We start from the raw sequence: 25,731 nt of genomic DNA on the forward strand, positions 1-25,731 counted from the left end.
CCTTTTGGCTGGAGATGGGTTTAACCTGGCCTCATCGCATCTCTGGAGCACAGTCTGCACCACAGAGCTGGTCCCACCTTTCAGCAAGGGGGCTGGAGTTTTCTACCCATGTGAGTCAGTCACTGGCTGCTATGGGATGTGGGGCACAACATGGCCTTCTAGGGCCAGGAAGCTCCCCTTGGCTGAGGGAAGTTCTCCAGAGAAGGGAGGGAGCTGGTGGCAGCCCACCATCGCTGCAGCTGGGTTGGGTGCACTAGCCCCGAGGAGGGGATCCAGCAGGACCAACAGTGTCTGCTGTGCCTAGGAAAGTTGCTTAAGTCTTTGGGCCTCAGTTTGCTCATGAAACTATCCAGAGTGAACATAATTATAGCACGTACCTCCTAGGGCAGTGGCTAGAAAGAGATCGGGAGCTGTCATTTATTTTGACTCTGCTAGGATCCTGTGTAAAGTGGGGGTTTATACAGTAGTGCTTTGAATTGAGTCATCCTTCTTAAGTGTCATTTTTTATATGTGAGATTTTAGCTCCCTTTAAGGGCCCCAGAGACAAAGAGGTCCTAGACAACAGATGAGAGGGGCCAGGGAAGAGGAAGGGAAATCCACCTAGGGTTTGGACTGAGTACCCCTCCCCAGGCCTCCTGCCCCATGGCTGTTCCCTTCCATTTTTGCCCCCCGTGGGTGTGGCCTGTTGAGGGTGTGAACATAGGTCTCTGCTACCATCCATTACCTTAGATCTAGCCTTCTAAAAAGAAGCTGTCATTTGTCTGATCTCGGGACATCTACTTTCACTCCAGGCGGCCCCCTGCAGAGCCAAGAGTCCATGGCAGGGCTTTTTGAGACCCTGCCCTCTGCCACGTTCCAGCTCTAACATCACAGCACCATTCTGCACTGTCATCCTTAGAGATGGTCATGGCTGTCCTCCCCTACCCCTGGCAGTCCTTCAACTGCCCCAAAGCCCTTTCAGCCATAGAGGAGAGTGCACTGATACCCCTGGTAGGGAGGTGGGCGGGCTTGGCCAGAAGCAGGGTCCACTGCCAACACAAAATCTCTTTCCTCTCTCTGGATTTTAAGGAAAACATACAAGTTATGCAACATTGAAAAGTGTGATTCTGGAACTTTTGTGAGAGTGTGGGTGTGTTAAAAACTTTTAAGATTCCCCCGATCCAAAATGTTTCCCTTCACCCCTGAATCTTCCAATAAATTGCTACTCCAGAAAGAAGAACCAGGCATATCCGCACTTTTCATACTCTCAGGAGAACTCCTCTGCCCTGGGAGTACACATATCCCATTTTGAGAAGCACCTTCAACTCTTTATGCTGCTCTCATGGGCCCCCTAAGGATCCCAGTCCAGTCATATTTCCCATTATCCTCTCCCTACCCTGGGATCCAGGCTCCACCTGCACTGAGTGCTGGCTCGTCCTCTTTTCTCCCAGGCTTTGCAGCATCTTGCCCTTCTTACTCACTGTCTAGAGTCAGAGTGGGTGTGAATAGCTTCCTGCATCAGGCATAACCTGGCCCCGGATAGGCTCTTTCTCCAGGACCCTCTAATGGTCAGGGGACACCAAGGCAAGATTGCTGGTTTTGGGGTGCTGTGCTGGATTTGGGAAAGATTTTTGCCTCTCTGGGAAGGGGTTAACAAGATCAGCGATCCCTTGGGCCCCCATCCAGTCCTAAAAGTTTGGGAGCATAGAACCAAGTAGTCAATGCAACTTGGTTGTCATGGCAACAGAGACACTAAATGGTCCACAAGTGGCAGAGCTGTTTATTTATCTGTTAGCAGGTGGTCAGGTGGTCAACCATGAAGATGCGAGTCCCTCGGTCCATTCAAGAAATGAACATGGTGAACCCAACCAGTACCTAGGCCCTAGGCTAGCAGGATATTAGTGCAGTTGATGATAATAACCAGCAGATATTGAATAGCCAATGTGGGCCAGGCATTGTGCTTGTGCTTCACACAGCATTCATTCACTTAATCACACATTTAATACCTATTTATTGATATATGTGTCATGCCTTGTTCTGGGAGCTGGAGACCCAGAGATGGATCAAGTTATCCTCAGTCCAATGGGGAAAACAAACAAGTAGACTCAGGCCATGATAGAGGGAAGCACAGAGTGCTCTGGGCCCACAGAGGAGCAAATGACCACCAAGCCTAATGGGACAGAGATGGTTTCTCAGAGTAGGAATGCCTGAGCTAAGGCAGGAAGGGGGAGTAGCAGCTCTCCAGGCACAGCGTGTAGGGTGGGAGGGAATGGCATTCTGGATGAATGAACTTGTAGAAAGAAAGAAAGGGGACAGAGTGAGAAAGTGAATGAATGAATGAGTGAATGAATGAAGGAGTGAATGGCAGACCATTTAAGAGAACTGCAGGTAGTTCATTCTCCCTGCTGTGGAGGAGTAGCAAAAAATGTGATTAGAGAAATGAGCAGGAGTGAGTTGGTAAAAAATTTGGAATGTTCCAAGGAACTCAGAGTTTGATCTGTAAAGCTCCAGGAGCCATGGAAAGATTTTACATAATCAAATTTCAATCTTGGAATGATCCCCTTGTGTGCTTTCTGGAGACTGGGTGGATGGAGCAGGACTAAAGGCAGGGATCCAGCTGGGAGGCTGTAGTGGTTCACCACGTAGGGAGTGATGGTGGCTAAACCCAGGGCAATGGGGCTGGAAACATGGGGGCGATCCAGGAAGCTAGTGAGCAGACAGAACCAACAGGCCATGGTTATGGCTAAGATGAGGAGAGGAGTGAATCTAGAATGGCTCCCAAGTTTATGATCTTAGGGAGTAGGAGGTTGACAACTCTGTTCTAGAGATGGACAATACAGGAGGAGGAAGTAGGCATGTTGGGAATGATGAGGAGTTCAACTTGGGGCATGTTGAGAGAATCCAAGTGGAGGTGTCCAGGAGGCAACTGGAGAAAAGTCTGGGCTGGGGAGAGAGACTTGGGAGTCCACAATGCTCAGAGGGGAGTTGTGGCTGGGGTCATGAATGAGATTGCCCAGGGAGAGTGATGAGGGCAGAACTGTATGGAACACCAGCATTAGGGATGGGCAGAAAGACGAGGAGCTGATTGAGAGTCTGAGCAGGAATGACCAGGAGGCAGGAGGGAACCAGGAGAGAGCACCATGGAAGCCAGTGGGTGGGTTTCATTACCATGAATCCTACAACCACTGGGTCAGGCAGGGAATATTATCCCCATTTCAGAGATGAGGAGATTGAGGCTCCAGGACATTAAGACCCAGGGTCATGTAGCTGGTCAGTGCCGGAGCTGGGATGTGAACCCAGGTCTCTCTGACTCCAAAATCCAATAAGCTGTTTCTACTATACCGTGTTTAGCAACACAGGGCTTGGCACAAAGTAGATGCTCCATAAATGTTTGCTGGATGGATGGATGGATGGATGGATGGATGGATGGATGGATGGATATGGGTAGGTAAATACTGTTAGCAGCAAGAAATGCTATAAAAAATTCAACAAACAAGCAGAATGACCCTGGAGTGTGCCCGGGAGTATGGCCACAGAACAGAAGCAGCTTAGAACTTTCTATAGCATTGCAGTCATGGTGATGACAAAGGCTTGCCTTCCTTCAACTGCTCTGTTAATGATCTTTTAAAGTCCTTTCAGAGGAAAATTTTTTTTCTTCTTTCCATTCTTGCTTGCAAATGAAGGGTGATTTTAGAATCCAAGTCTTTTTTATTTTGCTAAAGTACATGATGAGTAAAATGGCCTCCCAGTCAGCACTTTCCAATTTTGAAAGATGCTAAAAACTGATCTTTAAAGGGATGTTTCTCTTCTTTATGCATCAAAGAGCCTTGAGGCTTGCTGGAAAGGACGGGGTAAATGGCAGCAAGGTAACATCACCTGCAGGGCTGAGTGTCAGTGCGGAGGGCAGGACTGGGATGGAGCAAGCGTGTGGGCCGGGGCCTGGCTGGTTTCCTGGAGGCTACCTGTACATCCTCCTTCTGCCTGTTCTATATGGGGGCAGGGCAGGGTCCCTTCCCCTAGAAAGCAACCGAGAACCCCTTACCCTGACCCAGGAGGGAGCCTCAAGCAGACACTCAGTAAATGTTTGTTGAATGAATAAATGAGTGATAGGACCCATGGTACAATATATACCTATTAACCATATTGAGATATTAAGATAATAAGTAACCATTTATAGAGCTTTTGAATATAGATTTTCCTTTGAAATAAAGGGAGAAGAATAGGTTGGGAGAAGGTTATAAGACACTAATTCTAGCTGGGTGTTTACTCTGTGCCAGGAACTATGTTAAGCACTCTATGAGGATTATCTCATTTAGTCCTCTCAGCAGCCCTCTAAGTACTGCCATTATCTGCATTTTGCAGATGAGGAAATTGAGGCTAAGATGGGAAAAGGAGCCACTTGAGGCCACCCAAGTGGAGCTGAGATTTGAACAAAGCTGAGAACTCAAAGAGACTCTGAAACTTCTTAATTGGGAAGCTCTGTGGACTCGAGAAAGGTGGAAAAGTCTAGAATACTAGAGGGGGAGGGGGTGTTGGCTGGGAACCTGTTTCCGCTGCCAACTCCCCTGGGGACCTTAGAAGTTACTTTCTCTCCTCTGGCCTCAGTTTCCCTATGTGTAGAGTGAGGACGGAGAGCAGACGCTGTCTCAGTGCCCCGGAGCGTTTGCCTGCCCTTGTTGGAGGAGAGCAGGGGAGACAATGAGGCTCCTCAGAGCCTTTAGCCTCCAGCCCCAGGGTTTACCCACGAGACCACGCAGGGCCAACAGCAGTAGCTGAGGGAAAGCTGGGCCCAGAGAGAGCCATAGATCCAGGCTCGGCTGGGCTGGGGGGTGAGGTTTTGCCCTGCCCACCCCCTCAGGCAGAGCTCTTGCTGGGGAGCCTGGGGCATGTGAATGATCCCTGCCCACTGCCTCGAGCCCTCTGGGCTGTGCCGATCACACGCTCACCTTCACATCGTGTCCTTCTGTCCACAGGGCAACGACGTGCGGATCATCCTTGGCCAGTTTGACCAGAATATGGCAGCAAAAGTGTTCTGTTGTGTAAGTAACACTTTGGTTGTGTCATGGATGTCTTTGGGGAGGTTCATGAAGCGTTTTCTTGCACTCAGTGTCACTGCCTGGTCCTTGAGTGGACCGGAGTCTGGGGTGTTGGAAGCAGAAGTGTTATTCTCACTGCTCTTTCATCTTTCCGTGGAGCTAAAACCCCAGGACTCAGAACAGTGCAGTTGTAGGAGGAACCAGGAACCTCAGTTTACCAAACCCACTGTCTTACCATTGCTTCAGCGCTGCCAGCTAGTTTTAAGTCTCCTCCACCCAGCCTTGCTTAATGGAGCAGTGCTGTGTGCACCACACAGAGGGAGACACCAGATTCCAGGGCGAGACCGGGAGGCCTCAGACCCCTTCCTGCCCTGTAAGCAGGGCTCAGAGACTCAGGTTTAGCACAGACCGTCAACTGTTCAGTATCTACCACTGAATCCTTTTAATTGTCTGGTGTGTGATAGGTGACAAAGTATATTCTTAAACCTTATCTCACTTAATCTTTCCAATAACCATGTGAAGCTACTATTGTTACCCTTGCTTTATTGTACCCTACTATTGTACCCTTGTTACAGATAAGGAGCTAGAAGCCTAGAGAGGTGGAGAAGCTTGTCCAAGGGTTGTTTTATGGCAGAACCGGGCTCCATCCCCATTCACCTGATTCCCAGTCAAATCCTCTTTTCTCCACATGATATTCTTTTTTTTTTTTTTTTTTTGTGGTACGTGGGCCTCTCACTGTTGTGGCCTCTCCCATTGCAGAGCACAGGCTCCGGACGCGCAGGCTCAGTGGCCATGGCTCACAGGCCTAGCCACTCCGCGGCATGTGGGATCTTCCCGGACCGGGGCACGAACCCGTGTCTGCTGCATCAGCAGGTGGACTCTCAACCACTGCGCCACCAGGGAAGCCCTCTCCACATGATATTCTAACCTGAGCATATGTAAGAGTTCTAACACAGGGACTATGTCTTTCCATTCTGATGCCCTGGCTCACCCTCCTCCACCTCAGGGTCAGGAGAGAAATCAACAGAATGAGAGCCTAGTTACATGAATTGTCTACCCAATAAGCTCCTCCTCTTAGACTGAGGTTATTCTAGGTGCGGTCTCTAGTGATGGGCCACAGGCCTCTGTTTTCTTTGACCTTTTTTCAGTAACTTGGATGAGATTGTAAAAATAGGCGTATAGGAATTTTAGAAGTTGTGAAATATGTTGGAAGATAGCCAGGGTGTAAAGAACCTTAACAAGCTGGAATGTTTAATTGAATCCAGGAAGACTAAATCTAATAGTCCCAATATAAGGTTATATTAGAACAAATTGGGCTGCCTATGTCCAAGATGATAGAGGTATAGCTGAGGAGTACTGTGCGTTTAGAACAAAAGAGACTTTGGAGTCTCAGTTGACCTCAAGGTTACCGTGAGTAACCAGTGTGAGCACAGCTTCCAGGGAGCCGAGGTGACCTCAGGCTGCACGTCCACAACTAGGGCGGGTCGTCCCTCTGCTCTCTGCTGGAGAGACCCCACCTGGGGTATCCTGCTCAGCTCCTGGTGCCCCATTTCAGGAGAGATGCAGAAACTGAAAAGAGCCCAGGAGTAAGGAGAGAGCAGCGACCGGAAACCATAGTCACCCAGGGATATTTCCTCATGAAGGCCCAGGAGCAAAGTGGGAACCGCCTGATCACCTTTCAAAATAGCAGGGAGGAAGGAGAAGCTATAGGCTGACATTTCAGGGGACGCTGCCTGAAGCTTAGTGCTCAGGAGTCAGTCTGCTTGGGCTTGAACTAGTGGTCTGCAGCTTAGTAACTGAATTTGGGCTTGTTGACACTTTCTGAACCTCAGTTTTCTCATCTGTAAAGTGAGGATAATAATAACACCTGTCTCATAGGATTGTTGTGGAGCTTAAATGAGCAAAAACACCTTGCATAGTGGCTGACGTACAGTGAGCCCTCAGCAAATGTCAGCAACCTTTTTTTATTTGTTTATGTAAGGTCTCTGAGGATGGAATGGACCACCATTGGGCTGATGAATTTACTAACTGATGGACTTTCCTAGATTGTGTTAAGCATCCTGTGTCTCAGTTAAGGGTAATTAAGGAGTATTTCCATATGAAAATCTAAGGAGGAACATGAGAAAAATTGAAAAAAAATGGAGCAAATTGATTTAATACATTTTATTTCAAAAGTCATAATACTTTGCATGTTACCATCTAAGGTCCAGAAATGGCCCATTTAGAAAAGGAAAATAATGCTCCAATTAGAAGACATAACTTTTTAGAGAAGAAGCTGGGTTTTTTGGTTTTTTTTTTTTTTTTAAAAAAAACCCAAATTTGTTTATTTATTGATTTTTGGCTGTGTTGGGCCTTCGTTTCTGTGCGAGGGCTTTCTCTAGTTGTGGCAAGCCGGGGCCACTCTTCATCGTGGTGTGCGGGCCTCTCACTATTGCGGCCTCTCTTGTTGCAGAGCACAGGCTCCAGACGCGCAGGCTCAGTAGTTGTGGCTCACAGGCCTAGTTGCTCCGCGGCATGTGGGATCCTCCCAGACCAGGGCTCGAACCTGTGTCCCCTGCATTAGCAGGCAGATTCTCAACCACTGCGCCACCAGGGAAGCCCCCTACATATCCCCAAGACCTTGCAAATAGCTGGCACATGGTGGATGATTGTCGATCAATTGAGGAAAAGTAAATTAATAAAAATGATCTGTGAAGTTGCCACACTGAGCACTGGCCATCTCCTGTTTGCACAAAATGCAGACAGACCTCCTATTTTTTTCATTTGTTTTTAGTATTTATTTCTTTATTTATCTTGGCTTCACTGGGTCTTAGTTGCAGCACGCAGGATCTTTTAGTTGCAGCAGGAGGGATCTTCTTTTAGTTGCAGCATGCAGGCTCTTAGTTGTGGCATGTGGACTTCTTAGGTGCGGCATGCATCCGGGATCTAGTTCCCCAACCAGCAGTCAAACCTGGGCCCCCTGCATTGGGAGCACAGAGTCTTACCCACTGGACCACCAGGGAAGTCCCCTCCTGTTCTGATTTGAGCCAAACCCTAAGCTGAGGCGTGGCTGTGATTTCCCTCCATGCTGTGCACTGTGGTTATTTTCTGAGTGGCATTTCCAGCAGCATGGTTTCTATTTCAGAACAGACGGCATGGCTGTCTTCCTCTTGACCCAAAGCCCCAGGCTGCTTGCCTTCTACACAGCACGGGACATCATCCCAACTCTTCATCCCACTTTCTTCTTCCTCTTGGACTTTGGGTATCTTCAGATGGACTTTTTCTTAGAGTCTTTGCTGGCTGCTTTATTCACTGAGTGGTTTCTCAGAAGTTTTTGGTTGGGGGTTTATTCCGTGTGTCAGACCATCAGATGGATCTGCCTGTCAGGACTGTCAGTCTTACCTGGTTAGGAAGGAGTTCTTCTGGCAGGCCTGGAAGGTCCTGAGGAGAGTCTTCTCAGTGTCCTCACACTGAATCAAAACTCTGGTGTGTGATGGAGGGAGGGGCTGCTCGGAGCAGAGACCCTGGGAGAGAACCTCTCCACCCATGTCAGGGTCAGAGCACAATGGGATGGAGACAACCGCATCTTTGCCATCCAAATGCTGCAGTGCAAACTTTGCAGCGTGTTGCTGCATGTTCTTTTTGGTTTTGGTTTTGGTTTTGGTTTTTTCGCAGTACGTGGGCCTCTCACTGTTGTGGCCTCTCCCGTTGCGGAGCACAGGCTCTGGACGCGCAGGCTCAGCGGCCATGGCTCACGGGCCCAGCCGCTCCGCGGCATGTGGGATCTTCCCGGACAGGGGCACGAACCCCTGTCCCCTGCATCGGCAGGCAGACTCTCAGCCACTGCGCCACCAGGGAAGCCCCTGCGTGTTCTTGAGATTGGACCTGCCACCCAAGGGGAGAGTAGTCTCTAGCAAATGCAAGGACTATTTATAGCCCTGTGGCAAAATGTTCATTTCAGTTCCAGCAAAGGACGAGCGTGGCCTGTCGCTTTTGTCTTCTCCTCCCTCCTTGGTGGTCTATTCTAAATTCTCAAGCACTCTGACCTGGGTTCTGGTTTTAGTTCTGCCAGCTGTGTGACCTCAAGCAGGCCACTTTACAACTCCAGCCACCGGCTGCCTCACCTCTAAAATGGAAGCGACAACCCCTGTCTTATTGGCCTCATAGGATTGTCGAGAGGCTTAAACAAGGCCACCGAAGGGTGACTGTGATCCCAACTGTTAACTGCTTTACTGATGTGGAGATTTATTACTATTATGGTTATGAAATGCCTATAAAAGGGAAATATCCTTCTTGCCTGAGGAAGTGAGGAGGCAAAAGGAAACAATAAAAAGAGGAAATTGGATTTTTAAATTACATCATGGCTACCTGTCTGCAGCTAATGAGAACAAAGTCGTTCATGGGACTGAAGAACATGAGCTCAAGACTGCCCATCATCACCTGGTAGGGCCCATTTGGTGGCCACAGGTCCTGAGACCACATTCCTACTAGAGACAAAAACAATGAAAACCAAGGTGACCAAGTAAACTGAAAATGTGTTCAGTCAGTCACTCTACAACCATTTATTGGGTGCCCTCTTACACCAGGCACTGTGCTAAGCACTGGGGATCCTGGAAAGAGCAGACACCACCCTCCAGGAACTCCCTATTTGGCAAAGGAGACAGACAAAGATACCAGCAGCTTCTTAAGGCTCACATGTCCAACAATCTCAGCCCTTCTGAACGTGAGAATACCAGAATGGAGGCCCAGAGGCCTCTCTGCAGTTGCTTTAGACACTGTATGCTATATTTAAGCCCAGTCTACCTCCCTTGTAGGAGAGCCTTTTAGACCCTCACTCAAAGCCTGTGCTGTGTACTTTTTTCGGCACGTATGTTTAACACTCCCTGCTTTCCATAGCAGTTTAAAAGCAGCAAATTCAGAGTAAGGAGAGGGATTTCATGACAGTGAAAGTGACAGCCTAGACCTGACAACTAGAAAGGAGACAAAGCCATCAAAAGTAGATCAGAGGGCTTCCCTGGTGGCGCAGTGGTTGAGAGTCCGCCTGCCGATGCAGGGGACACGGGTTCATGCCGCGGTCCGGGAAGATCCCACATGCCGCGGAGCAGCTGGGCCCGTGAGCCATGGCCACTGAGCCTGTGCGTCCGGAGCCTGTGCTCTGCAGCGGGAGAGGCCACAATAGTGAGAGGCCCACGTACCAAAAAAAAAAAAAAAAAAAGTAGATCAGAAACTCCAAGAACAATAGTCTGGGGCCATTTGGTGTTTGGGCCATGCCCAAAAGTATCACTGTGCATGGCCCATAGGAGTGGTTAATTTTCAGAATAAAGCCATGAGTTCTGGAAAAGAGAGTGGCATGAGAAGGAGCAGCCACAATGTTCCCGCACGTAGTGTTGGCCAGGCATGGTACACATATTACCTCATTTATTATTTCTTTTTTATTGAAGTATAGTTGATTTACAAACTTGTGTTACTTTCTGGTGTACAGAAAAGTGATTCAGATATATATTCTTTTTCATATTCTTTTCCATTGTGGTTTATTACAGGATATTGAATATAGTTCCCTGTGCCATACAGTAGGATCTTGTTGTTTATCTATTTTATATATAGTAATTGATATCTTCTAATCCCAAACTCCTAATTTATCCCTCCCCCCCTTTCCCCTTTGGACACCATAAGTTTATTTTCTATGTCTGTGAGTCTGTTTCTGTTTTGTAAATAAGTTCATTTGTGTCATGTTTCAGATTCCACATATAAATGATATCATAGTATTTGTCTTTGTCTGACTTATTTCACTTAGTATGATAATCTCTAGGTCCATCCATGTTGCTGCAAATGGCATTATTTCATTCTTTTTTATGGCTGAGCAGTATTCCACTGTATATATGTATCACTTCTTCTTTATCCATTCATCTGTCGATGGACATTTAGGTTGCTTCCATGTCTTGGCTATTGTAAATAGTGCTGCTGTGAACATAGGGATGCATGTATCTTTTCGAATTAGATTTTTCTCCAGATATATGCCCAGGAGTGGGATTGCAGGATCATATGGCAACTCTATTTTTAGTTTCTTAAGGAACCTCCATACTGTTTTCCATAGTGGCTGCACCAATTTACATTCCCACCAACAGTGTAGGAGGGTTCCATTTTCTCCACACCCTCTCCAGCATTTATTATTTCTAGACTTTTTTTTTTTTTTTTTTTTTGCGGTACGTGGGCCTCTCACTGTTGTGGCCTCTCCCATTGTGGAGCACAGGCTCCGGACGCGCAGGCTCACCGGCCATGGCTCACGGGCCCAGCTGCTCCGTGGCATGTGGGATCTTCCCGGACCGGGGCATGAACCCGCGTCCCCTGCATCGGCAGGTGGACTCTCAACCACTGCGCCACCAGGGAAGCCCTATTTCTAGACTTTTTAATGATGGCCATTCTAACCAGTGTGAAGTGATATCTCACTGTAATTTTGATTTTCATTTCTCTAATAATTAGCGATGTTGAGCATCTTTTCATGTGTCTATTGGCCAGCTGTATGTCTTCTTTGCAGAAATGTCTATTTAGATCTTCTGCCCATTTTTTGATTAGGTTGTTTTTTTGTTCATATATTACCTCATTTAATTCCTACACCAACCCAGTGAGATGGGCTTTGCTTTCCACAGGCTATAGATGAGAAAAGCAAGGTCCAAGGAGTTGTGTGCCAGAGTTACCCAGCTGGTATGTGGCAGAGAATCTAGTGCCACTTGACTATAGTCTTTTTTCTTTTTTTTTTCAAAAAAATCAGTAGAAAAAATTTTATCTTCATCAAAATTGACTAATATTGTAAACAAAATGTGTTGTCATTCAAATGGACTGAACTTCTGTTTTCTGGAAAATTCACTCACAAGGAACACCTAACAGAACAATGGCAGGTCAGACAGCTATCACAGCAGATCACTGGGAGGCTCCTGACTTCCTGCTCCATGCTGCCTCTAAATTATCACACAGTCTTTGGTCTCAGAGAATAATGCAAATCTGCCTTTGCATCTGATCAGAAGACCTCCTCATGTCCTCACTAAGTATCTGTTGACGCTTACTTACCATACATTCGTAATAAGTGGCGCTACCTTGCCTCAACCTTTTAAGACTGAGAAAGCTTCCAGAAAGTTTTACTTTGTTTGTTTTGCTAAGAAAAGAGAGAAACTTAAAAAAACAGGCTTTGAATCTTGTCCTCTTGACTTAGCTGAATGTGTTTGAGCAAATTCCTCAATCTCTGAGCCTCAATGTCTTCATCTATAAGATAGAGATAATAGCACATAACTCATAGGGTTGTTGTGAGAATAAAATAAGATAATGTATATAAATGGCCTAGCACATAATAGGGGCTCAATATATGTGAGTTCCTCCCTGCCAGTGAAAGATGAGAGTTGTGAAGTCTCACAGGTTCTGCCATTGATTAAATGACCTGGGGTCATTGGGATGACGCTTTTGTTCAAAGGTCTAGCCCCCAGCCAGTTTTGTTGAACTGGGGTTTTGTTATATAATTGTAATATTAGGGCTCTCTGTGTTTTTTCTACAACAGTTTTGATTGGGGCAGCATTACAATGTAGTTGCTGGAAAAAATGACTATGATCTGAGGCTGCATTATGAGAAATACAGTGTCTAGAATGAGGGAGGTGAAAGTCCCATATCATTAGAGGAGTCTAGAGAAGAGGTGATGTGATCATTACCTTGAGATAGTTGAAGGGCTCTCTTATGAAACAATTTCAGTTTAATCTCCGGTGGCTTCACTGAATCAATGGACAGAGGCCATAGAGATGGAATCTGAGCTTAAGCTAAGGAACAAATATTCTAATTCACACTTACCCCAGTGAGATGCTCCACACTGCAGGCTGGGCTTTTTCAGGTGTTGAGAGAGTCTTAGAAGAGTTGCCTCCTCAGATGTAGGAATGAAGGGAACACACCTCTAACTCTTAGACTCAACAGTAACTATTCTCTAATATACACAAATATAAAGGGCTCTGGCCCACCCTTTCTGGGCAGACCGTCGATTAGCATGCTGGAGCCTAAGTGGAGGGCAGCCAAAATGTCCCTGGCATCCAGAGCAATGTTGCAGGCTTCTTTCTCCACACCCTCCTGGCCTCTATGCTGTCTCTGTTCTAAGCCAAGGAACATAAAGGAGTGTGACATGAATTGTTTCCCAACGTGTCCTCCTAACATAGGTGGCTCCCTAGGAACAAATAGCTGGATCGTTTAAGGTTCACATGTTTTAATGTATACAGTTCATCACAGTGCGCAGAGAGCATTTACATACACCACTGCTCTCTGTAGTCACTTCTGGGTGTTTTGATTACTGATAGGAATGTGAGCTCTACTCCATTCTGGACCCAACTCTGATGGAATGTGACATACCTACAAATTGGGATTTTCTGGGTGCATCTAAGCTATCAAAAAGCATGCTTTTCCAGATAAAAAAATCATCACAGTAAGAATTAAAGCCAAATGGGGGTATATTAGAACAGTCTGACAACTTTTTGTTTAAATGGGAGGCAGGCAGTGTGGCTTTGCAGCGTAAGAGTAGGCAGACCTAGGTTCCAGACTGTGGACCTTGGAAAAGTGACTTTCCCTCTCTGGTTTCCAGTTTCCTCATCTCTAAAATGAGGATAATAAACTCTGCCTAGACCATCTCAAAGGGTGGACATGAATGACAAAAAAGATGCGTGTAAAGTATATAAATATAAGGGACTTTTTTTTTAGGATCTGGATTTATGTACACCATGCTTTGGGTAAAGATTTAGAGAGATGTTCAGTTTGCCAAGTGACATCTTATATAAGTTGTATGCTTACATTAAATTTTCTTGGCCCCTTGCAAAATTGCTCCGCCCTGGATTATATTTTAAGGTTATGATCTCAGCTTTTAGTAAAGATCTATACAAAAATAGCCTTATGAAATCTGTTTGTTGTAGGGGTGGTGTTGATACCATGCTAGCTAATTTGACAGTGACCTCCATATGAGGCATTTTGTTTAGGGATTAAAGCCTAGAAAACATTTTGTGTCCCTGAAGAACTAGTATGTTTTCTCCTTACTGAAAATAAGAGCTATGCAATTAATATTGTTGCCCTTTTCTCTTGGGCTGCCAGGAAGTTTGTGGTGAAATATGTAGCTTATATCTATAGTGTTGGAACCTTTGGTGGACTTGTCTACGTTCTGTTCCCTTTACCTCCAATAAGCATATTATAATCTATATTTTCCCAGGCACTTATGTTTTTATTTTATTCAGTGTTTTATTATTTTAATATACATGTTTCCTATAAACTACCTTATATCCCTTGAGAGATAATGAGGAGGAGACCAAGCAAGTAATAGAAAAATTAACAAATCCTCTAGTACGAGGAACCCTGAGTCCCCTCCACCTTTCCCACAGGGTACAAAGCTTTGAACAAATGTTTGTCTCTTGGTGCCTTCATGGTCAACCCATCTGTTGCAGGCATATGAGGAGAATATGTACGGTAGCAAATACCAATGGATCATCCCGGGCTGGTATGAGCCTTCCTGGTGGGAGCAGGTGCACACAGAAGCCAACTCATCCCGTTGTCTCCGGAAGAATCTGCTTGCTGCCATGGAGGGCTACATCGGCGTGGACTTCGAGCCTCTGAGCTCCAAGCAGATCAAGACCATCTCAGGAAAGGTTGGTGCCTTGGCCAGCTCATTTCAGCCCCCAAGCCCATCACCTTTAATCATGCTGTCCAATGATGTTGGCAAAAAGCACCTAGATCTTGTTCTGGCCTTTGCTGTGTGATTTTGAGCAAAGCATGTGACCTCTCTGAGCCTCGCTTATCTGTTAAATGAGGATATCCAGCTCGCTACTGCATGGCCTTCTAGGGAATTGTGGGAATCAAATGAGGTAAGGGTGCTTTGTAAGCACGTAACATAGTGTATGCGTAAGGGGTGGAGTCGTGACTAGTATGGGACCAACTGCAGGCACTGACTTTCAGATGAGGCCACCATTTCATCCTGTGCCCCTCTGACCTGGAATGTCATTTCTCAGTCTCACTGATGCTCCTGTCAGCCTGGAGGAGACGAACGACCCCACAAGTAGACTTGGGGAAACATGTACTAAAGACCAGAAAGATTGGTCCAAACCCCAGTTTTGCCACTTACCAGCTGTGTGACCTTGAGCTTGAGTTCTCTGAGCCGCTGTTTCTTCATCTGTAGAGTGGTGGTGAAAATATCTTCCTCCGGGGTCAAAAGGTGGGCTGAATGGCAGATTGTGCAATGTGACTGGCATGGCACCTGACATCTTGTGCTGTCATAACTAGGAGGAGGACCTTGGCAGGGTGCTTAGGTCCTCAGGCCTCCACTAGGGATGTTCCCACTAGGGATGACTAACCCCTGGCCTGCTTATCTCATAGGGCTGTGAAAGAACAGGTAGTATGGCGCATGTAAAAGTATTTCCAAAGTACACTATTCTCTATCAGTGAAAGCATTATCAAGAATCAGGTGGTGACAGTCCCAGTGAAGATGGCAACATCCATCTCTCAATTCTAACCACCAGCCAAAGTTCAGTACAGCAGAGCACATGATTCTTTTCTGTCTCCTCTGATCTCAGATTTTTAAATTCTCTGCCAACCTTCAACTTCATTTAAAGGATCAACTTCATAGTAAAGTAAAAAATATATATATTATTTTTATCCATTATTTAATCTCAGTCAGAGCCAACCCTACAAGAATGATTTATTGATTTGTCCAAAAAGGGCAAATCATTAGGACACATTTTATAAGCAGCTCTGTAGATCACGTGACACCTGAGAGATCCTGGAAAAACACTTTGGGTAGAAAATGGTGAAAGAAATATTTTCATACCAAAATCAATGACAATATGAAGTTTTTGGAGATGCTGACTAATGAGAAGAAACAACTCATTTTTATTTCGGTAGGTATTATTTTTAAAGTTGTTGAAGTTTACAGTTTATTAGAAGATACTTGGGTCCAGGGATACCCTAAACTTTAAAAATAGTATAAAGTTTGAGGAAAATACAAAAACTAAAATTCTGTACAGGCAGACAGTATAATAATTAAAATGAGAGACTTAAGGAAGACCAAAGATGTAAATGATTACACATGAGATCTGTGAAGCTAAGTGGGGGTAAGGGCCATGAGACGCCCCAAGGGCCTCAAATGTCGTTCCAAGGAGCGTGAATGCTGCCCGGGGTGGGCGAGCCATGCACAGATGTGAGCATGTGCACAGGAATGCATTTTGGGAAGATCATTTTTTGCAGTGTTTTTTCAGAGTAAATGTTTTGACTTGATAACATCTCCCAGGTCACTGACTTTCCTTTTTAATTTTAAATTTTTAAATTTGGGCCTGGTGAGGAGGCTGACCTCACCCCCATATCACTGTACCCATGAATGGACACCTTGGGGCTATTCCTGGGACTGTTCATTTCATCTCACAGTGTGGGCCACCCACTCCTGGGCCTCCCAGGATGGAGCAGTGCCATCAGAGCAGAGCCAGGCAGACTCCCAGCTTGGGGCAGCTTCTGAAATTCCAGGCGACCTAGTCCCTGTCCCACAGTCTTTGAGACAAGAGGCAGCATTTCTTATATTATCTCGAGGTCAAAAGATAATTGAAGTTACACGGGGAAATCTGAAACTCTTTGCCTCTTGGACTCAGAGGGTTGAGGACTCTCCTAGAGGTCATGTAGACCAGCCTCTCTCATCAGACTCTCAGATCCTTCCAGTAGCACAGGAATCGCTACTTGTTCCCTAATTTTCCCCACTGGTCCCCATCCCTTGTCCCTATAGGGCCCATCCCTCCAGTTGTAACTTAACAGTTCCAGGGCCAGGACTAAGGGCAAAATTTAAGGGGGTGCCAAAGACCTCAATGGAAAAATCCATGATGAACAAAATATCAAAATTTTAAATAAAGACAAGATCCACAAACCAAGATTAGGGTGAACTGATTTGAGTCACATAATTACAAGAACACATCTTGTCTTTATTTAAAATTTTGCTCATCGTGGATTCTTTTTTTTTTTTTTTGCGTTAGTTTTGATTTTTTAATCTTGATTACTGAGGGTTTTGGCTCCTTCTTCCATTTTGCCCCTGAAGGGAGGGCCTCACTCACCTCCCCCTGGTCCTTGCCCTGCACAGGTTGTGTTCATCAAGCCCCTTCCCATGCTCAGCCCATGCTCTGCACTTCCTCTTGTTGAGTGCTCTCTCCCCAGGGTGTAGGGCCCAGAGTTGATAAGGCATTCGTATTTGTGGTCTGACCACAAGCCAACTTCGTCAACCAATCTTCAAGAATGTATGGCTAAAGGAAGTTGTAGAAAGTCATGAAATAGTTCTTGAATTTGATTTTGCGGGGTATGTGACTGCTGGGGACCGTGTCAGCATGGCACAGGCTGCTGGGTCGATGCCTGTATTCTGGGGTCCATCAGTATCCATGAAGACAAGCAAACACGTATAGAAGCAAGTCAGTGGACTCTTGCCATCTTCACTGTTTACACACAGGAAAGCTGAGGAGCAGAAAGCGGAAGGGCATACCCAGGATCCTTGTGGTGGGTTGAAAAGTGGCCCCTAAAAAGATATGTCCAGGCCCTAACACTTAGAACCTGTGAATGTGACCTTATTTGGAAAAAGGGTCTTTGTGGATGTAATTAATTTAAGAATCTTGAGATGAGATTATCCTGGACTACCTGGGTAAACCCTAAATCCAATGACAAGTGTCCTTATAAGAAAAAGGCAGAGGGAGTTTTGCCACTTGGGGAAGATCACGTGAAGACGGAGGCAGAGATCGGAGTGATGCGTCTACAAGACAAGGCACGCCAAGGATTGCTGGCAGCCACCAGCAGCTAGAAGAAAGGCACGGTAACAGATTCCCCTTGGAGCTTACAGAGGGAACCAGCCCTGCCAGCACCTTAGTTTTGGTCTTCCTGGCCTCCAGAACTAGGAGCAAATAAATTTCTGTTGTTTTAGACCACCCAGTTTGTGGAAGTTTGTTATGGCCACCCCAGGAAACTGATACAGTCACCCAGCAGGTCAGGGACAGATCCAGGAGTGGAAGCCAGGACTGCTAAGTCCCCACTCACTGCCCCTTCCCCTCTACCATGCTCTCCCTCTAGACATGTGACATGCTTAGGAGCAGAGCACATCCAAATCAGCCCTTTCTGTGATTTCTTAGCGGGCCCGTTAGTAAGTGGCAGAACAGGACAGTATGGGTCTGGTAATCAGGAGATCTAGTACAAATCCTGGCATTGTCACCAATTAATCTGCCACCTCAGCTAGACAGTCACCATCCCTGGGCCTCAGTTTCCTCAACTGAAAATGAGAGATTTGGACCATATAACTCCTGGCGTCCTTTCACAGTAAAATTCTCTGTAAGTATGGTATTGAGTTATTACAGCAAGCTGTGTGATATGGTTATAATGTTAAACCCTGGAACCCCCAGGACAAAGGTAACTCCTGATAAAGTCACATAATCAGGTGCAACAGTGGCCCCTCTTGAAATGCATTCTCCGTGGTTGCCTCTTCCATATGCCTGTCTCTGGTGCCAAGCTGTCCCCAGCTTGCTCATGGGCACCCAGGAGATTTCTGGTAGGAGGAATAACAAGGTCATGGTCTCCCTCCCGAGCATGTTCATCAGTCCCTTCCCATTGGAATTTCCAGTGATGGGACAAGTGCAGACATTTGGGCTTCCTCGAGTACATTCAGAGCTCAGTCTTTCAGAACCTCACGTAAACAGCCTCTGGATACTTGCTTTGGCCCTAAAGCCTCTTTCTCCTTGTTAAACTTCCGCATCACCACTCTATTTCCCCAAAGTGACTCTGTTGACATTGGTGATTTCCAGTGTCAGCTTTCACTTTTCAGCGTCCCACTGGGTTTGTTTCCACTGTGAGCATTTACAGTTCTGGTGTAAAATTCCAGTGATGGCTCAGCCTCTCTAATAAGGACATTCTTCCTGTTACCATTCTCCTGCTGAGACACACAGAGTTGGGCCAAGGCACCAGATGGAAAAGTTCACAGAACCGTGGAATCAGTGGGAATCTCAGAAGTGGGCCCCAACCCTCCATCAAAGACACAGGCTCATTCTTTGGAAGAGTTTTGTAATGTTTTCCGGCAAGAAGCTTCTGTGACCACCCACAACTATTTATCCAACACAGCAGAACAAGAGGAAACAGAAATCTAGTGAGTCCTCAACTTAGAGCAATGACCTGGGAAAAGCTGCACCCATCTCACTGTCACTGCCATCAGAGCGCCATAACAAAGAACCTGGGGATTTTAGGGAAGCTCTGGGCTCTCTAGAGAGGAGGAAGGGAAGGTGCCATGGAAAAGTAGAGGTGCTCCCCAGGTAGTCGAGCTTTACAGTGCTGCTGCCTCTGCCCATACCTTCCCCACAAAGCTCCTGTTCCCTTCTGCTTCCCTAAGTACCACATCCCTGGGAGACAGGCGGTGCGGCAAAGGAATATGGGCTTGGGAAGAAGCGTGTGGTGGCCTTTTGGCACTGGTTAGATGTGAATCTTGGCCCCACCATTTCCCAACTGAGTGACTCTGGAAGACAGATAGTTGTTCATGCAACATCCATAGCCCCTCTTCCCCCTCAGTAACATAACTCTTGTTTTTAACTGGGTATGTTGCCGCCCATCTGAAAATGTACATTTCCCAGCCTCCATGTAGCTAGATACAGCCAGGATTCTAAGTCTAGCCAATGAGATTTAAGTAGAGGTATTATACAAGACTTGTAAAATCTCCTTTAAGGGGAGAGCTTGCCTTTCTTTTTCCTTCTCCTTTGTGTTGGCTGGAATATGGATGGGATGGCTGGAGTTATAGCAACTATTTTGGATCAAGAGGTGACCTTGAGAAGGAAACTTTATTCTAAGATAGCAGAGCATAAAGATAAGAGCCTGGGTCCCTGGTTACACTGTGGAGTTGCCATAGCAACCCTGCACCACCTACCCATGAACATCTTTTCCGTGAGAAAGAAAGAAACTATCTCATTTAAGTCAGTGATAATTTTTTTTCTGTTTTATTCAACTGAACCTAATCAATAGTGATGCAGTGACATTGGGCTAGTCATTTGGCCTTTCTGAAATTGTTTCTCATTATACTGGAGTAATGATATCTCTTTTACAGATTTAGAAGGATTAAATGAGGTAATACAGAGGAAAATATCTTGCCGAGTGCCAAGCACACAATAGATGCTCAACAAATTGTAGTTCTCTTCCTCCATCAGCGCAGTAGCCTTATGGGCAGGAGAAAGGAGTAGTGAGTCAGTTTATACACACAAATATGCTCTGGTTTGTTGTTGGGATTTTACTGAATCTATAGACTGATTTAGGAAAAACTGACGTCTTTGTAATATAGGGTCTTCCCATCCATTCAATTTCTCTCAGAAATGTTTTGTAATTTTTTGTGTGGAACTCTTGCATGTATTTTATTTGATTTATTTATAGGTATTTGATGTATTTCAGTGAATATATGTGCACATTACTATTGGATGCATGCTTGGGGTGGTATTTCTGAGTCATAGGGAATACATATGTTCAGCTTTAGTAGCCACCACCAAACAGATTTCCAAAGTGGTTATACCAATTTACACACCCACCGGCAGTGATTGAGAGTTCCAGTTGGTTCACATGCTCACCAACATTTGGCATTGTTAGCTTTTTAATTTTAGCCAATATAGTGGGCGAGTAGTGGTATCTCATTTTTGTTTTAATTTACATTTCCTTGATGACTAATGAAGTTGTCGATCTTTTCATATCGTTATTGACCATTTTGATATCCTCTTTTATAAACTGCCTATTCAAGTCTTTTGCCCATTTTTTCCACTTGGATTCTCTGCCTGTTTCTCATTGATTTGTAGAAGTTCTTTTTGTATTCTGGATATGAATTCTTCGACAGTTATATGTATTACTTATATCTTTTGTGTCCTGTTTAAGCATCTTTGCCCACCCAAGCTCATAAAGATATTTTTCTATCTTGTCTTTTAGAAGTTTGTTTTACCTTTCACTTTTAGATATAGAATTCACGTGAAATTGATTTTATGTAAGGTCTAAGGTAAGATCAAGATTAATTTTTTCCGTATGGATAGCCAATTGATTCAGAACCATTTATTGAAAATCCTCCTTACCCCCCCATGCTATAGTATCATCTTTATCATAAATTAAATGAGTATATATAGTGTGGATCTGTTTCTGGACTTTCTGTTCTCTTCAATTGTTCTATTTGGCTACCCTTTAACCAATACCACACTGCCTTAATAATTGAAGTTTTATAAGACCTGATGGGTGGTAGTGTTAAGTCCCTCTTCTTCTCTGAGATTTTCTTGGGTGCCTTGAACCTGATGTCATGTTCCATTTTAGATCTACTCACATATTTACACTTCCCATTACTTTTCATTCCTCCCTTCATTTCTGTTCTGTTTATGATCACTGTCCTTCTGCCTGAAGAACTCCTCTTGGTCTTGCTTTTACTGTGGGTTTGCTGGAGACATATTCTCTCAGTTTCTGATTGTCTAAAATTTTCTTTCATCTTTAAGATTGAGAGATATATTAACTAGGTGTAGAATTCTAGATGGTTTGTTATTTTCTTTTAGCACTTTCAGATGTCATTTCATTGTCTTCTGGCGTCCATTGTTTCTGTTAAATCAGCCATCAGCCTTATTGTTGCTATTTTGAAGATCATGCATCCTTTTTTTTTTTTCTCTAACTGCTTTTTTTTTTTTTTTTCTTTTGTGGTACACAGGCCTCTCACTGTTGTGGCCTCTCCCGTTGCGGAGCACAGGCTCTGGACGTGCAGGCTCAGCGGCCATGGCTCATGGGCCCAGCCGCTCCACGGCACACGGGATCCTCCCAGACTGGGGCACGAACCCGCGTCCCCTGCATCGGCAGGCAGACTCCCAACCACTGCGCCACCAGGGAAGCCCCTGGGTTTATCTTGATTGGAGTTTAAGCTTTATGGAACTTCATGCATCAGTGGATTGATATGTATTTGGGGAAATTCTAGGAAAATATCTCTTAAATATTGCTTCTACCTATCCTCTCTTTCCTCACATTTTAGGACACCAGTTATACATGTGCTATACCTTTTCAACACATTCCATATATCTCTTATGTTCATTTCCTGTTTTCTATCCTTTTTTCCTCCCTGTGCCTCAGTCTGAATATTTACTACTAACCTTTCTTCCAGTTCACTAACCTACTTTCTGCTGTGTCTAATATGCTGCTTCATCCATCTGTTGAGTTCTTAGTTTCATTTGTTGTTGTATTTTTTAATTTTTTTAGGATTTTCATTTTATTCTTTTTTTCTTTCATTGCTTCCAGTTTTCTGGTGATATTCTATATCTTTTATCTATTTTCTTGAACATATAAACCTGCTATGTTAAAGTCCATGTCTAATAACTTCAAGATATGGATCACCTGTGGGTCTGCTTCTATTGCCTATTTTCTTCTTTCCTTCCTTTCTTTCTTCCTTCTTTCCTTCTTTTTTTCTTGTTTTTTTTTTAAATTTGATCCTATCACTTGGCATACCTAGTGAGTTTAATTCATTAAATTGGTTATGAAAAATTAAAGAAGTACAGTTGGCATTACTTTCTCCAGAGAAGATTTATTTCTCTTCAATCAAGCTGTTAGAATAGGAGCAGATCACTTTATCCAATAAAGAATTGAGATGATTCCAAGCTTGGTTTTAGTTTTCACAAGGGCTGGTCTATTTTGGTTTGCCCTTACTCCTGTCTGTCCTTCAGCATTCTCAAATCCTGGGGTGTTTACTGGATTGGCCCTGGATTCCAATTTTTGTCTTCCTAATGCCATGAAACTCCAAACACATCTGCTTACTTCCTTAACCCCTTAGCCACCACTTTTTGCTTGGCTTCTCAGCCTCTTGCTTTATGCAGCTTAGTTATCACCGAATATTTCAAGTGCAAATGTCAGTCTGCATACTGGTATTCTGTAGTTCCTCTTCCTCTGAGACCTTTGCCTATAAGCCTTGCTACCCTGATAACCCTGAACTATAGTTTTTTGTCTTCCCATCTCTGAGGGACTGCTGAAAACTCTGATCCAGTGTTTTCTATTCCTACAACTAACCTTCCCACTTACAAATCAGCAAATGCTTCCAGAGGAAGCAGCAAAGAATGTTGGACTCTTCTCAAAACACTTCTCTTCTCTCCAGAATCTTGGTTCCTCAAGTCCTAGATGTCCTGGTTGCTTTCTCATACCTTTGGATAGCTATTTTTGTATTTTATGCTGCTTTCCTTAATGTTCTTCATGAGAGCTTTTGTCTGACATAATTTATTTCATCATAGTCAGAGTAAAAGTCTGACCTGAGACTCTTTTGCTTAAAAGGTGAAGAATAGCATATTGGGGACAGGGTAAGCATGTCACTGACTTCAGCAATTTGAGGTGCTGTTGTGGTTAAGAGGGAGCAGATAGGTTCATTGTGGCTCCACAGGAAGACATAGCAAGTTACAGGGAGATAGGTGTAAACTCTGTATCCAGAAGACTAGTCTCATAGACATCAGGCATCCCTTAAGTGGAAGACTCTCCCTGAAGACATAGTGACCTTCCCAGCGCTGGAGGAGTCTCAGAAAAGGCTCAACAAATACCTGGAAGTTGCTATTGAGAAAATCCAAGAATCAGATTGTGAGAGGGACTTAATCAGTGGTAACCAATTTATGTATTTTGAAATCTTAAAGGATTTTTAAAAATACAGATGCCCAAGTTATCCCACAGACACAATAAACAAAATGTAGGGCCCTGGCATCCTGGGTGACCTACAAACTGACCTACAAACTGGAGTAAAAGAACCACTAGACTGTCCCCTAGTGTACCTTCCAAATGAGACTGTGGTTCCAGCATCCCACAAGGGATGCTAGAGAGAGACTCTGCCAGTTTTTCCAGTCTGGGGAGTGGCAATTGGAGACGTGGAAGGAGATGTTTCCCCTTTCTCCTCTTTTCTGTCCGTGAGCCTCACCTCTCCTAGAAAGCAGGACTCGACTTGGTTCTGTTGGAATGACAGACCCATAAAGTTTAGTCATACTGTGGGGTAGCAAGCTTATGTGGGCTAGCCTGGGAACCTAACCACTATTTATAACATAGTTTCTGTATGAAACTATGTTCCAAGTTCCAACAACTGCCTTTCAAAAATATGTGGAACACAACATGTCAGTAATTGGGACTCTCTATATAAAGTTATTTTCTCAGAAACTTTTAGCTTCTCATGATAAACTTGACCTCAGAGAATGAGTAATCAATCAGTTTTCAGTGTCTGCTTTACAGTGGAAGAAATTCTTGTGCCCTGAATAATTGGAGACCTGCTTTAAGAACAGCTATTACTTTTGCTCAGACAATTGTGAGAGTGTTTCTTCCTGCTGTCATTGTTTTGCCTGAGGGAGATCAGTGCCGGCTTCACCTGGGAACAGTGATGAATGATCTGGGATATAGTGTGGTAGCAATGACTTCAACGTGGTGCTTGCAAAATGAGGTCACCTTTCAGAGCTAAGCTACACTGGTGTCCCACTCCAAGGACTCTACCCACAGAAGTGAGGTAAACAGCCACATTGCCAGGGTCCTCTACCCCCCTTTCCCCTGGATGAAGAACAGTCTTATGAGATAGAAAAGATAGGGATTTACAAGTGGTACATATTAAAAAATATATAGGGGCTTGTGTTGGTCCCAATGTCAAATTGAATAAACAGTCTGATCTTGATCCCCTCTACTGTCTACACACAAAAAACATCACCAATAAACTATATCAAAGAAGTTAAAAAACCACACTCATTTACCTCCTGATGAGACCACACTGTGTCTGTTCCCCTCAGGTCTGACTCCCCCCTCCAACTTTAAGAGGGTCACAGAAACCTTTAAGGATGCCCCAGTGGCATATCCTGGATAGGGAAGAAGTCTGGAAATGTCATCTGAATGTAACCATCAGGTTGAACAAACAGGACTCAAAGAGACACTACCAGCAGCCCTTGGATGCCTTTGCCTGCATCAGAGCAAGACTCATAGCAGCAAAATCTGGGAGAGAAGAGGTCAAAGGAGCCTCATTCCTTTTATGCTTAAACAATTAATTAGATAAATAGACATTCAAGTAAATTTTTAATACTTTTAAAATAGCCAGGGCTTCCCTGGTGGCACAGTGGTTGAGAGTCCGCCTGCCGATGCAGGGGACACGGGTTCGTGCCCCGGTCCGGGAAGATCCCACATGCCGCGGAGTGGCTGGGCCCGTGAGCCATGGCCACTGAGCCTGCGCGTCCGGAGCCTGTGCTCCGCAACGGGAGAGGCCACAACAGTGAGAGGCCCCCGTACTGCAAAAAAAATAGCCGATAGCTGACTTAATAGCCTGAAATAGACCTAAATTGCCTTTTAAAATAAAGAAAAATATAGCCAAATAGTGAAAGATGGAAAAATAACAAGGATGCATTGAAACAAAGCATCCTTAAAAGTTGTGACTCTCACCATAACAAGAAGAGGAAACCCACCTTGGAAGTGAAAGTTGCCCATCAATATGTGAAAGGACCTCACTCTTCATCATTAATCAGAGAAATGCAAATTAAACTGAGATGTACTTTTTTTCCTTACCCTAAGAAACTGACAATGATTTTAAAAATTGAAATACCTATTGTGGTCCAGGATGCAAGGAAATGGGTACTTTCATACAGAGTGGAATTCTAGCTTTTCATATTTGGGGAGGATAAGTTGGCCCTTTATATGTGTGAATAGCGTTTAAGGTTTTTGTACCTTTTGCCTCTGCAATTACACAGCTGGGAAT

General features: G+C 44.8%; 1 protein-coding gene across 1 annotated transcript in view; it reads left to right on the forward strand.

Moving 5' to 3' along the window:
• Positions 1–25,731, forward strand: part of GABBR2 (gamma-aminobutyric acid type B receptor subunit 2) — a gene marked incomplete at both ends in the record, with an annotated part of 365,749 nt that overhangs the window by 191,962 nt on the left and 148,056 nt on the right. The window contains 2 exons of the mRNA XM_082657435.1: positions 4,953–5,018; positions 14,447–14,647. Of these exons, the coding sequence (XP_082513561.1) occupies positions 4,953–5,018; positions 14,447–14,647 (267 nt within the window). The remainder of the gene's footprint in view (positions 1–4,952; positions 5,019–14,446; positions 14,648–25,731) is intronic.

This window comes from Grampus griseus, assembly GCF_964374135.1.
Source record: "Grampus griseus genome assembly, chromosome: 6".
NCBI classification, from domain to species: Eukaryota; Metazoa; Chordata; class Mammalia; order Artiodactyla; family Delphinidae; genus Grampus; species Grampus griseus.